Raw genomic sequence first — 14219 nt, forward strand, 5'->3', positions numbered from 1 at the left:
TTAAATGTTGTGTAACAAGTTGAACTTCTTTAATTCCAATGGACATTCCTATTTCTAATTTTGGGTCTTTATTTGGTGATTATAAAGGCTATCTCAGAAAAACTGTATTTGAAGATATTGTGAAATAGAGTTGTTGTTTGTTGCTACATCAACATCTTCTGTGTTTGCTGCATAAAAGAATGTTTGACTTTTGAAGACTGAGACTATTCTAGACTTACTCATGCTGAGTAGTAGTTTAGGGCTAGATTTTCAAAGATGCCTAAAGATGCAGAAAGGCACAGAAGACATCCAACACTGTATTTGTGCCCAGTTCCCACTGAAGCCAATGGAATTATTTGTAGATTAAAGTACTAGTATAAAAGGCAAGAACGTCAGCAGCAGATCTGTCATACAGGATGGGATTCTCATTTACAGATGTGGCTGTTCTGCCACTGTTCTGCTTCATACATTTCTAGACTACAAATGGACATAACCCAACTTATGTGAAAAAAAGATAATAAAGAACCCTTAAAATAGTGGATATTTTTCCTTCATCCTCAGGATTTGATTTCCCTTCCTGTCTCATAGGCCTCCTACACCTTACCAGAGCACAGCTATGCTGTTGTACCCTCTTGCTTCTGGGTATGAAGGATTGCTATTCATGCAAAAGGGGGATTCCACATAATCTATAACACAGGAGTCTACACAGATATTTATCTGATTAGATATACAAATCAGATTTGTGCAAGTATAGATCTGTTATGTCAAACTATTAATGTAAATTTTAGACATGGCAGAGCTACACAGTGCCTTCACAAAATTGGCAGGTGGCACGAAAAGATTTTCTGTCAGTGGCTGAGCTGCATATATTCTCAAGGGTATATGTACGTATGATTTGCAGATATAGAATGGTGTGGGACTCCTGAATCACATGGGGTGTCTTTCCAGTGTGGCTAACAAATCTAATACTTTTCTGGTGTGATTTAAAAAAATTAACCTAATAGGATAACTTTAAGAATGGCCTAAGTCATCTTTGAAAATAAAAGACTTATTAGACAACTATAATGGCAGTGTGAAATTCTGCCTTGTATAATAAGGCTTCATTGTACAACAAGGTAACTTCTGTGCTGCTCTGTGCCTTATCCAGGCCATTGGAATCTGTGACTACAGAAGGAAGGCAAATATATATCTAAGTAACCTAGGAGCACAAATCAACAACTATAAAACAATGTGATTTTTATTTGCAGCAGCCACATTCTCTTTCTCTAAGCCTGTACCTTTCTCAGAATGTCTTCGTTAATATGTCCTGTTTATTTGCTGTGTTTTACAGGCTGAAACTGCAGCTAACCGGATCTGTAAGGTGCTTGCTGTGAATCAGGAAAATGAGAGGTTGATGGAAGAGTATGAGAGACTAGCAAGTGAGGTAAAAACAGCTGTATTTGTAACATGGTGATAATTACATTCGTGAAATACTGAAAGCTGAAAGATTCATGCGCTGTCTGCAAGATAGCAAAGTGAAGACGTTATGAAGGTAAATCTCACAGTGGTAGGGTACAAAGTTCAGTTGCCCAAGACATCAAGGTTCAGGTGACTCCTTTGCCACACACTTCCTATGTGGCCTCCAGCAAGTCACTCAGTCTCCTTAATGTGCCAGAAAGGCTGTTTTGAGGACTGTCATCGGTCTGCCCCAAGACCAGGCTTGTGGTCCCTGTAATCTCCAAAGATAGCCGATCTTGACCACATGTAGAGCACGGAGGATGCTGTCACTCCAGCACGCCTGTTGGACAGGGTCTGTCAGGGTGTTCACCGTGCACCTGTGAACACAGGCAGCAAATGAATGAAGAAGGGAGCACATTGTGCTCCTCCTGTCCTTTCTTGGTAAATGGCAAATCTGTTGAATCAGGACTACAGATGTGTAGTTACTTGCCTGGTGTCTGTCCTGATCTCATAACTATGACTACTTGAAATGTCAAGACCAATACTTTTTTAAAAGTGGCAAGTGATTTTGGGTAACTCAGGTTCTGAGTAATTAGTTAGAGACACCTTACATGTGTGTTCATCTTTCTGAAAATCAGGGTATTTCTAGAAATACCTAGAATATATGGGCAAATTAGTTAAAAAAAGTTTTGTTCAGCTTTGAAAATCTTGTGCTTACTTGCCATTAAGGCAATGATACCAACTGAACTCAATAATATTAAAATGGAGCAAACCTGATTAGGATTTGTGCATGTATTATGATCTTTTTTTGGTTGCCTTTCCATTGCCTTTATTTCAATTGTTTGTGTTGATTTGAAAGCTTTTAGAATGGATTCGCCGGACAATTCCTTGGCTGGAAAACAGGACCCCAGAAAAAACAATGCAGGCTATGCAGAAGAAATTAGAGGATTTCCGGGACTACCGCCGGAAACACAAACCTCCCAAAGTCCAAGAGAAATGTCAACTGGAGATCAATTTCAACACCCTGCAGACAAAACTGAGAATCAGCAATCGGCCAGCTTTCATGCCATCAGAGGGAAAAATGGTTTCAGTAAGTAAAGGAGGCATAAATATTCCATTCTTTTTATCAACGTTCTCACAAAAATTTCAACATGAAGGATTGAAATGACATTTTAAGTCATCCTCAGAAACTTCAGTTTGTTGCACTTTATCAATATCAAACCACTCTTTTTACATGTTCCCTTTCATTCTAGAATCTTGCTTTCTCTTAAGCATGCTCCTGCCTCTTTGAAGGCTTTCCTCAAGAGCAAATTGTCTTGAGATCTAAGACAATGCAGAGCTTCCTTTGGGAGTGTTACCAATACTTCTCTGTCAGTGAGGCCAAATACTGTTTATTTAAGCAAAACTCACAGTTTCACTCACATTTTGGTCATCAGCCTTACAGAAACTGACATTGCTCAATGTACGTTTCTGCTTTTTTGTACTTTTTAAAATTAAATTTTGTTTTTTTCTTATGTCTGTGAAGATAAGCATAGTCAGTACCAAGAATTCTCATCTGCTGATAACTATTGTGAATTGACTGTGGGTCAAAACATTTTCTGTGGAATATAGCAAATCTGTTTCTGTACTCTCTCCTATCATTGTGGTTTTGTTGCTCAGATTTGATAATCAGACAATTGCACTGTCTGAAAAGGGCCATTGTCCACTCTCCATAAGCAGAAAATCAAGGGCCTGTCACTTCAGTTTCCTACTCATGTCTTTGAGTTTCCGAGGAAGTTCACAAAACTCTGCGCGCCACAGAAAGTGAAATGAGTTTGTATTCCAGCTAAAATACGCACCAAATCCTCTTGACACTAATAAGTTTGCTATTGTCAGCTTCTGAGAGCAAAGCACTTTTATTTTGATAAAAGATAGGTATGTCATAACAGAACATGCATATTGTGAAATGGGAGGTAAAAGCAATATATCAGTAAGACACCAAATGTATAGCTATGCTTGGAAGCCATATGTATAGGGGTTCCTTTCATGAACTCACCTGAATAGGGCACGCTATTAGGAGCAGATGTCTGGACTTCCTGAGCTGCTTGACAACATTTTCTATGATTCTATGATTTTACAAAAACTGGACATAAAAACTTCTCTTTTTGGAGCAAAATTGTGAGTCAGTCAGAAATCTGCAAATTTGGATAAAAAGAGATTATAGTTTCATCCTCTCTCTCCCATGTATTCTCTTCACAGGATATTGCCGGCGCTTGGCAGAGACTTGAACAAGCTGAGAAAGGCTATGAAGAGTGGCTACTGAATGAAATACGAAGACTGGAAAGACTTGAACACTTGGCTGAGAAATTCAGGCAGAAGGCTTCCACTCATGAGCAGTGGGCATATGGTGAGCAGAGATGGCTTTTAACATTTTTGATGTCTTAACGTTCAAGGTTGAACTGTCAGTGCTGAATATTTACCAGCGTAAGTAGTTTGGACAGTTTTTGAAACCTGAAATAATAACAGATAAAATTGCAGGTTTTGTTGACTATAGTCATGATGCTTACTTATAGGCATGTTCCTAATGAATTGTAACTGTAAAAATCATACTCTTGAGGTAGTGAGTCAAACTTAATGGGAATATTCAGCGTTTGAGTAGAGGCCATTACTGCTAAGGCATTCCTATGTATTTGTACACCAGCAATCCAACCAGGAATGCAGTGACACCACTCATTAGGTGTGAAATTATTAGCAGAGTTATTCTGAGTTGATTATCGTTTGGTCATCATGGTGTTTTGAGTAATCCACATAAACTACATGATAACGGACTCACTTCTGCTTTGCTTCATACCCTGGATTACACCCCATTTATAGTTCTGTTTTTTAATGGTAACTGTACTTTACGTCTAGTTGTAACAGCTATAGGAGCATACACTGGCATACAGTTTTGTTGGGGATCATTAAACATGGATCTGCTCTATCATCCCGTTGTTTGCGCTGACAACTAGTCTTCCTGTTTCTGCTATGTTTCTGGCTTTTTCCAGCTAGAATCTTTTCTCCCTGTGAAAGTAAACCAGAGTCCACCCCATAACACAGTTGCTGGAACTATACAAGGCTGCAAATGGCTGCCAAGCAGATACTAGAAGGGAAACTACAGTGTTTATCAGCCCTGAGAGCCTATTTTCTGAGCATAAACTACTCATGGTGATACGTTATGGCTGTTATGCAGGGAAAACTTCACATAAGCTGATACACAGCAAGTGAAACAATAGTCCCTTCTGGCTCTAGAATTCACAGAGCTGTGTAATGCCATGTGGTGAGTTGCAGTTGTAGGGGCTGTCTGTATAGATTCATTTGTCCAATACAGGAGCTACCATGGAGTAATATTTCAGTTTCTGATTTCCTCTTTTCTTCTCTAGCCTTTTGTGAATAGGTTGGCATTTTCCACTTAAAACGCAGTGTTTGATACAAAAGGCAGCCACACATCTCACTTTTTTTTTCTTTTGAAAAGTGCTGAAATGAATAATGAATTGAAGGTAAAACATGAAAAAGAATAACAGATCACTAGTAAGAGCGAAGCTGAGTGTAGCAGTGCGATTTCTGGTTTTGTAAGTCTACTCTACAAAAGACTTATCACAATAGTTTAGAGCCCCAGTTTTTGCCAATATATGATTTTTATGCCAGTTTCTCAAGCGGTGTAATAGTTGCTACTTTAAATCAGTATAAAGAACCTATGCAAAAATGAAGGAATCACTGAGAGATCTTAAAAAATACATATTTCTAATTAACACTGTTGTGCTGACAATTTGCTACTGATTTCAGTGGGGGTGGGACTTCATCTCATACATGGGATTTTCACCATGTCTCAGTTTAAAAAGTTGACTAAATTTGCAATTATTCTAACCAATAAATTAGTAAAAAAAATTACTAATATTTTAATTTCCTTTCAGGCAAAGAGCAGATCTTACTTCAGAAGGATTATGAATCCGCTTCTCTGACAGAAGTCCGCGCCATGTTAAGGAAACATGAAGCTTTTGAGAGCGATTTGGCTGCTCACCAGGACAGGGTGGAACAGATCGCTGCCATTGCCCAGGAGCTGAAGTATGTTCCATTTAAAGGCTTGCAGCTGCTGACATTTAACTTTGCGATAAACTCTTTCCAATGAATTTGATAGTGTCATAGGTACCAATGTAAGAATTCCAGAGATAGCTTTGTAAGTATATTATCTGAGCTGGTCACTGAGACCTTTCCCTCATCTCCCCCTTACCCCCAACCAAATATAGATATTCAACTGACCAAAATTATTTGAAAACAAACATTTTAAAATTGACTTAACAGTAATCTTTTAGCATTAGCTCTACTGATGAGTCTATTGTGTGTTGATGTGAATCCTGAAGGTTATTTCTCAGTTCATCTGGTCTGCTGAGAGGTCCTGGCTATGAGTTGTTTAACTTAGAAAATAATTTCACTTACACAAATTACAGGTGAAGCATCTTCACTTTAAAATCAAGTATTTTCCCACAGGTATATTGGTCCTTTCAAAAAGCTTCACATCCCTAAACTATTTCTATAGTAGTGGGTAATGCACTGACTTTTCTGAAGATTTAATTGTCTCTAGTATACTTATTTTCACAATCTCTTCGTATTATATTTGGAAGCACCATTGTCTCCATTTTACAGAAAGGGCAGTGGGGCATATGGAAGCTAAATAACTTGCTCAGGGTGACACAAGCAATCAAGCACACAAGCTCTCCTATAAGAGAGCAGAAGTTTTCACCCACAATTCCATTGACTTAGCCACAGGACCAACACTTGCTCTCTCGGCATACTATGCGCAGAGAAAACACACAACCAAATCTGAGAACAATTCTACAACACATTTAGGCTACATCTGTATTGCTAACATCAGCTACATAGGTCAGGGGTGTGAAAAGTCAAGGCCCCTGTCTGACAGACACCCTTATGGCAGCAGAAGTCCTGAGTGTTGATGCAGCCATTACTGGTGAAACTTGCTTTTGTTTGTGGGAAGGTTATTAATTCACCTGTGAGAAGCACTGTTTTGCCAGCAAAGCACTGCCCACACTGACAGGACTGTAGTGTTACTGGATGTCCCCGTTCTGGTAAAGTTGTCTTGGTGTGTATACCAAGCCAAGCACATTTGATTTTATAATCTTATGCAGTTAACTGCAGTGGTTTTGTACTGTAAATCAGTGGCGCTACTCCTGATCTTAGCAATTTGGCACATACTTAGATGCATTGCTCACCCGCAGTATAAATCTGCAAAGCCAACAGGAACAAATGTGCAGTAGTGGTTGAAACAGGAGCCAAGATCAAAATTCTCAGATTCCTGCCCTTGGCTTCAGCTCTCCCAAGTTTCAGTTTCTCACCTTCTTGAATAGGCAAAACAGTTACTACTCAGAAATGAAGTGCTAAAAACATGCCCTCTTTTCACTTTGTGAAGGACCATGACTCATAAACAGCTTCAAATTCATTAACGATTTAAAAATCAGAGAGTTGTCTAAAAATGTAGTTCATACCTGATAGCAGCAGCACTTACAGTAATCGTATCATTCAAATGGATTTAGAAGAAAAATCCTATTTTTCAAGATTATTTAAAGGAAAAGTAAAGGAAAAGTAAAACACAGTGGGCAGAATTAGTACTGGGTTTTAGTTAGTGTGGAAGAAGTCTGAAAAACAGAGTATGTGAGCTTATGAAATATCTTCTGGCATGCCTTGATCTCTGTTGTGGAGTTATTTGTTCCTCTTTATGCTAAAGACAGTTTCTGAAACACCTAAGCATTGTTAATTCAGCTTCAGCTTTACAAGTGATGAGAAACTTTGGGAATGTGGTATACACAGCACAGCATGTGCTTACCAGTGTTTTGAACGCTGTGTCCTTTACCGCTGGTGAGGCCAGTGAACACTGTATCCTGTCTATTTTAGGATTGTCTCTTCTCAGTTGTTTTGGTAATTTGCTGTGTGAAGTTAAACAAGTTATTTGTGGCCTGGGCTGCAAAGGTGCTGAAAACCCGTTGGTTTTAGAGATGCTCTACTTTGATTTCTCTGCTTCTCCATACAATGGGGCTATCAGTGCCTGATTTTTCACTGAGACTCAGTAGCTCAGTTAGGCTTAATGTCCTTGGAGAACACTGAAATAAAGGTTTAAAAGGTCAAGTTTTATGATTAGCTGCAAGCAAATGGGCAGCTTCTATTTAAATATTGCTGTTAATTATTTATACATAATTCCTCACACAATGAAATTATGGAGAAAACCACTAATTTCTTTCTCCATTCACATTTTTAAAGAAGGATTGACAAATGTCTGAATGCTAAGAAATGTGCATTGTCACCTGATACAAACCCTGCTGAAGTCAATCTGGGTATTTTTTTATTGGTTTTTTTTTTCATCACTGGATCAAGCCCTTACAGAAATCATCATCATCATCATCTCTGTCTAAATTCCAAGTCAGTACACCTCCATGTTTCATTTCAGTCAATCTCTTGGCTGCCTAATGTGGCTATTTCAAAGGAGAACAATTGCTGTGTGACCTTGAACTCTACCAGTTACAGTTTCCTGTCTGTTCTGGTATTTTCTGCTGCAGCAGCTTAGTCCACTGTGTGCTTAACCTTAAAGTTGCTACAAGCTTGTTGACTGGTGTTGTTTAGATAAAGGATTTGTGCGTATGTGCAAGCGGGTGATTCCAGCCAGGATGCTGCTATAAGATTGTTCTGTCTCAGCCTGTATAGACTTAGATATTCCTTAGCAATGAGGCATGACAAGGCTTGGATAGGGCTATATACAAAGCTAGAAAAAGGCATTTCTAAAATGTGATTTGCCATTTATGACATAGCAAATGCTAAATAGAACTTGAGTGAGCAGTACTATGAAATGCCATATTCATTTATGATCTTGTATGCTCATTTCAATGTAATCAATCATCAGGATAAAATTTTTGGAATCTAGTTTCTTGCATATCCATCACTTCTAGTATAGCAACTTATTTTCGGCCAAGAAGACCACTATCTATAACACTGATTCAGAGAGTCTATTTGCTTCTGGAAACCTGGGCTCAAATTGTGCTTACGTGCACGTTTAACATGAGCCTGGTTCTGAAGCAGTGCTAAAGCATGTTGCTCAGCAGGTTATTTTTGTGACACTATCACTGTTCCTAAAGTGAGCTCATACTTAAGTGCTTCTCTGGATCAAGACAAAATCTGACAAAATTTTTAATTCTTCATGGATAAGATTGAATTACTTGTAAGATCAATAGAAATAGCTTAATGATTTTTAAATTCCAAAGGCTCTGGATTTCAAATAACCAAATGAATAGAAGTGACTGTTCTCTTAGAAGATCTGTAACACATGTGCAGCAGTACTTTGTGTATGCATGATAAGCAAAACTTTGGCAAAATATGAAATCTAGTCTCTTCACAGCTTCAATGTTGAGAGAGCTACAAAAATTAATAGGAGAAGGAATGTAAACCTATGTTTTATTTCCAAGTAAATAATCTCCTATGAGTGGTTATTTCTTCCTCGGCTCCTGCTTTCAGCAGAAAGATGTTCTTTGACACATATGAGACACTTATTTGAAGTAAACTACAGCAGGCCCAGAAAGGCAGTGGAGCTATGCTGTTTAATGCCACTTGGTAATCTAATTTATGATTTTTGACCCATGGCTGCCCTTTTTAAAAGTTGTTTTGATAATATTATTCTCCTACCTATTTGTCCACAGCACATATCCCTGGAAGAAATAGGATAGCAGAGATCTTATGGGGAATGACAGAACCTCCCTGGCAGAGCTGGTGGAGGAACGTTGCACATTACCTTCCAGGACTTTGACCAGAGCTTGTACAGTCACTCACTTTCATGGAAGGACACCTGCCCTTATCCTAATCGACAAAAGGAGATAAGTGATCCATTGAAGCAAAAATAAAATTTGCAGTACTCTCAGGGATGTGACCTGGAGTATCTGGTAAAATACCCTGTCCATATTCTGGTATATTAGATTTGGTATGCGAAAAGAGACCAGAATACAAATATCCACATCCCATCCACTTAGTGAGCTCACAGATCGAACAGGAACATCATCTAATAATCTCAACATGCTGTAATGAAAAAACCCAACTTCCAGCCAAAAACTCATAGCAGCAAAATATATCTGAGCCTGTTTTATCCAAAACTCCATGCTTCTGACTTAAAATTTCTTAACAGATAGATGGCTTTTGTTGCATCCCTTGAAGGCTAACAAAAAGGCTTCCTTCAGAGAAGGAAGCAAGTTTTTGAGTTAAGGAGCCCTTGTACAGTATGACTTGCTGGCAGCTTTCTCCTTACATGTAACAGTTCTACTTTCACAATTCTGGGTTAGTTTTGTTATTTTAAAAAATTGTTATGGCATTTTATTTTCACTTGTTTTACCATTCTTCACTTTCAGCAGTCAATTGATTGCAGTACATCTGAAGCCTCTTTTAAGCAGAATGGTTCACATACTTCTCATCTTTATCCCAAACCAGATTGCTCAGGCTGAGCTTGGAGGAGGAAGCATGAACACTGCCCCTGGCCTACAGTGTAGCTTCACAGAGGAAAGCTACCTCTGTTCTCACTTTGTCCTCTGTGATTCTCTAAGTTACTGGTGGATTGATCTGTACATTCCCCTTGCCAATTGCCTAGAGAAGAATGCTCAAAAGAAGGGAACAAATTCTATCTGCATTTAATGTCTTGTTCAAGCTTTAAAGTAAATCTTAGCTTCATTTTGCCATACTGTCACATAATCACAGCCTCTGCAATGTTTAGTACTGGGCAAAGTGTCCTCAAGGAGCAGCCAAGAGCTAAATTCAGTGGATGATGATACACCAATAAAAATGAGCTTCCAGAGTGCCAAACGCATGTATTTTATTGTGGTCATGATGGCTGCAGCAGAACCAAGGGGATTATCTGCCACAGAGATCAGAAATTCAATTTGAGACAGACTCAGTGCAGAATCTCAGGACAGAGCCTTAAAAAGTTATTCCAGTTTTAGGCAGAATAGTAAATCACTTTCTGTCAGGATGATATAAGCCTATTAAGCAGGTGAAAAAGCAGTGTTAACTGCTACATCCTTTGTGGGTACACTGATTCATGCTGGTGGCATACGTGGGTCTGGAGATCACTGTTCTCTGAACCAGCCAGTTCTAGGGTGTAGCTCTCTGAGGAGTTTCTGGAGAGGAAGATGAAAATTGTTCTCTGTGCCCCAGATCTGGGCAGCCTCTATTAAGTATTTCCAGGCCTGTGAGAGAGAGATTATGCTTTGAATGCAACCTGAGGTCTGTTTCTCAGTTAAATAATTTCAGAGCCTATGAAGCTGGAAAGGATCACTGGATTATTTAAAACGAAAGGTATCTTTCAGGCCAATTAATTTAAAAGTGTACCAATCTTCAGAAACTTGATAAAGCCCCAGACTGAAGCATTCTGGTCTTCAGGAGATCAAATTGCTTGTGCCACAGGAATAGCTGAGACGAAGATGGTTACACACCTTAATTGTCTTTAATACTTGGATGTCACAGATGGATACTTAATTTTTCTCACAACAGAGGAGGTTGATCCTGTTCCTGTGCTGTGCTTCTTCAAATGCTGAATGCCTAGATCACACATGTCTATACTGTAACACTTGCTTACCTGGAAGAGAAATATTGCTAAAAAGAGGGCAAGAATTACTGAGGGCCAGTGGAAGAGTGTGGACAATGCAACTGCTCCTGTCTTTCAGAAAGTCACACAGATTTTTGTTTTCACTCTTTCTTAGTGAACTGGACTACCATGATGCTGCAAGTGTCAATGATAGATGCCAAAAGATATGTGACCAATGGGACAGCCTGGGAACACTTACTCAGAAAAGGAGAGAGGCACTGGAGGTAAACCATATAACAATGATCAGCAGCTCAGCTGAGGTGGGGAGTGGGAAAGGAACCATTTGTTTCAGATCTGGAAACAGTGCCATTGAGCATCCACTTTGCAATCCAAACAGCAATAAACCCTTTCCTCAGATCTTCATTTCATTTTGGTGTGGTTTCATTTTCAAACAGATTGAATTGCTCAGAGCAGTACTCAGTACTTAGCTGCCAAGGACAGTTCTGAAGCAGCAACAAATGGCATGTGGTTAATAGCACCACTCTGGGAATTTGATGTTGAGCGAGGATAACAAAAGCCATTAGGTGCTTACCTTTTCATACTTGTCTGGGCTTAATCAGGTGAGGTACAGGATAATGGCCAGCACTGGGTTAATTTTTTGGTACTGAGTATTCCAAAGCACTGAGATACTTTCCAAAACCTTGTTCCTTAAGAAAAGAAGTCACACACACGCATGCCAAGATGGAAAACATATGTCTAACTCCTCCTTTATATACTTACAAGAATTTACTAAAGCAAGATTAACAGATTTTAATTGATTTGCAGATAGATCACAATAACAAAAATACTTAAAATATCCGCATTAAAAAAGTAATTTCAGCTGTTAGCCTTCTAAGGCATACACCTCTTTTAACAAGTTGGATATGAGAGTATCTTTATTGCAATTAGTCCTGTTGCCTTGAGTGAGAATCCGTAAAGCAGGTGGTGAAATCAGTCAACAATACAATCAATTTGTTTTGAAAAGATGAGGCATGGCTTTGTGCATGGGTGGGTATGTGTGTGGAGTTAGGTCTTGCCCTAGTAACAAAGGAATGTACCTTTCCCAACCTGTACAGAGGACGGAGAAATTGCTCGAAACAATTGATCAGCTTCACTTGGAGTTTGCCAAAAGAGCTGCTCCTTTCAACAACTGGATGGAAGGTGCTATGGAAGACCTACAGGACATGTTTATTGTTCATAGCATAGAGGAAATTCAGGTAAATAGTTGTCTGTTTTTTGGCTTACGGTCAGGGAAAAGAAGAAAAGAAGTATTTTCCTGCTTGAAGAGCAGAACAGAAAAAAAAACCCATATCTGTCTTGACATTTTCTTTGTGATAGGCAATGTCTGCTCTATTATAAATAGGGTAATTCATTGGTTTGAAATCATACTCCAGAGATCATGGAAGAAGCGATGGTCCTGATAAAGTCCATGAGGACTCTTTCATGAATGTATCTACACATATAATTTCCTGTATGTACAGATAAATGTAGACAGGGTATTTGAGAGGCTGAGACAGGAGCTGTGCTTATTTACAGCAGATCTTCCAGATTTTGGAAGAAACAGTAAAGTTTTCATGCTTTCCCTCTCTCTTTCTGATTTTAGAGTTTAATCTCTGCACATGATCAATTTAAAGCTACTTTGCCAGAGGCAGATGGTGAAAGACAGGCCATACTGTCAATCCAGAATGAAGTTGAAAAAGTTATTCAGAGTTACAGCATGAGAATAACCGCAAGCAATCCTTACAGCACTGTTACTGTGGAAGAGATTCGTAGCAAGTGGGAAAAGGTAATGTATGCTAAATACATGAAGGACATTGTAATGAGGTATTCTAGTTTAGGAATACTGAGAATATTCAGAGAACTTTACAATAAATCTGTAGATTATTCTAGATCATCAAATGCCAGAATGAACTTTCTACAGTATCTTATGCTCTCCCTTATGTTTGCTAGGCTTGCTTCACAATATCCCTTGCTCCCATCACTCAGTATTACCTATGTTCTTTTTGGCTTTTTGGCAGGGCAAGAGAAGCATGTGTTGGGGTGAGTGCAGAGCTTGTGGCTAGCCAGCAGATGGGCTAGAGGGTGCTCTCAAAAGAACAAACAATGATTATATTATTTCTCTCAGTAGAAATAGTGGTTCTATGTGTCTCTTCTACCCAGCTGCTGCTTTTCACAAATGTTGTAAAAAAATTATCATATTTGGGACCATTAATGTTCTGTCCAATTAGATTGACATTGGCAATTACCTTAAAAGATTACTGGGGAGGGATTAAAGACAGGCTCCTAGAGAGATCACACAAACTTTATTTCAGTAGGAATGAAGACAGATAATATGCTAAAGGTAAATGATTGTGTAGAATGTATGAATTTTCCAAAGACATAAACTTACACAGACAAGAATACATCCTCAATGGGTTATAAAAACTAAGCAATAAGGACTAAATTCAGAATCTCCCAGGGCAATCCAGAAGGGTAAGCCAAAAAAAGCATTTGCAAAGTATTAGAGACCTTCAGATATACATGATGGACAGAATGTGTCTCACATTATCCTGTCATAATGCCTGCACTTGAATAAAATGTTTTGTGCTGACTATTCTTAAAACGAATGCTTAGAGATTGAAAAATCACCTGTTTCAAAAGAAGATCAAAGCAGCTGCTCTAATAGCAGTTCAAGTTAAATAGTTGTCTTGAACTTGAATCCAGCCAGAAGTGAGAATTTCTTCTCTGTCCATGTCAGTCTCTCTGGTCAGGCTGTCTAATTTCTTAGGTTAGCACAGAATTCGTAAATAAAGTAGTGATCATGCTTCTGACTTGTCTTTCTGATATCAGTCTTCAGGCCAATAAGAAAAACTAGTAACTGTAGATTTATTTGTTCCATTTGTTTTTAAGCTTTTCCATTGTGCTTACTCACACTTAACGCTTTCCCACTGTAACAGGTGAAGCAGCTGGTGCCACAGAGGGATCAATCCTTGCAGGAGGAACTAGCCCGCCAGCACGCCAACGAGCGCCTGCGTCGCCAGTTTGCTGCTCAGGCCAATGTCATTGGGCCATGGATCCAGACCAAGATGGAGGTGAGTGTCAGACCCTCACGCAGAAGCTGACGAACAAAGTGGTTTATAATTTTTTATCTCTGCTTTATATACAGGACAACAGCAGTCTCCATGATAGCTGACCAGCTGTTTGA

At 38.9% G+C, this 14219-nt stretch overlaps 1 protein-coding gene across 3 annotated transcripts in view; it reads left to right on the forward strand.

Moving 5' to 3' along the window:
• ACTN2 (actinin alpha 2) overlaps positions 1-14219 on the forward strand; it is a 71112-nt gene that overhangs the window by 44587 nt on the left and 12306 nt on the right. For all 3 annotated transcript variants that reach the window (XM_074863204.1, XM_074863203.1, XM_074863202.1), the window contains exons 9-16: positions 1310-1402; positions 2276-2506; positions 3655-3802; positions 5346-5496; positions 11172-11280; positions 12112-12252; positions 12639-12821; positions 13972-14106. In XM_074863204.1, coding sequence (XP_074719305.1) covers positions 1310-1402; positions 2276-2506; positions 3655-3802; positions 5346-5496; positions 11172-11280; positions 12112-12252; positions 12639-12821; positions 13972-14106 — 1191 coding nt within the window. The remainder of the gene's footprint in view (positions 1-1309; positions 1403-2275; positions 2507-3654; positions 3803-5345; positions 5497-11171; positions 11281-12111; positions 12253-12638; positions 12822-13971; positions 14107-14219) is intronic.

The sequence above is a fragment of the Strix uralensis genome, chromosome 3 (assembly GCF_047716275.1).
Source record: "Strix uralensis isolate ZFMK-TIS-50842 chromosome 3, bStrUra1, whole genome shotgun sequence".
NCBI classification, from domain to species: domain Eukaryota; kingdom Metazoa; phylum Chordata; class Aves; order Strigiformes; family Strigidae; genus Strix; species Strix uralensis.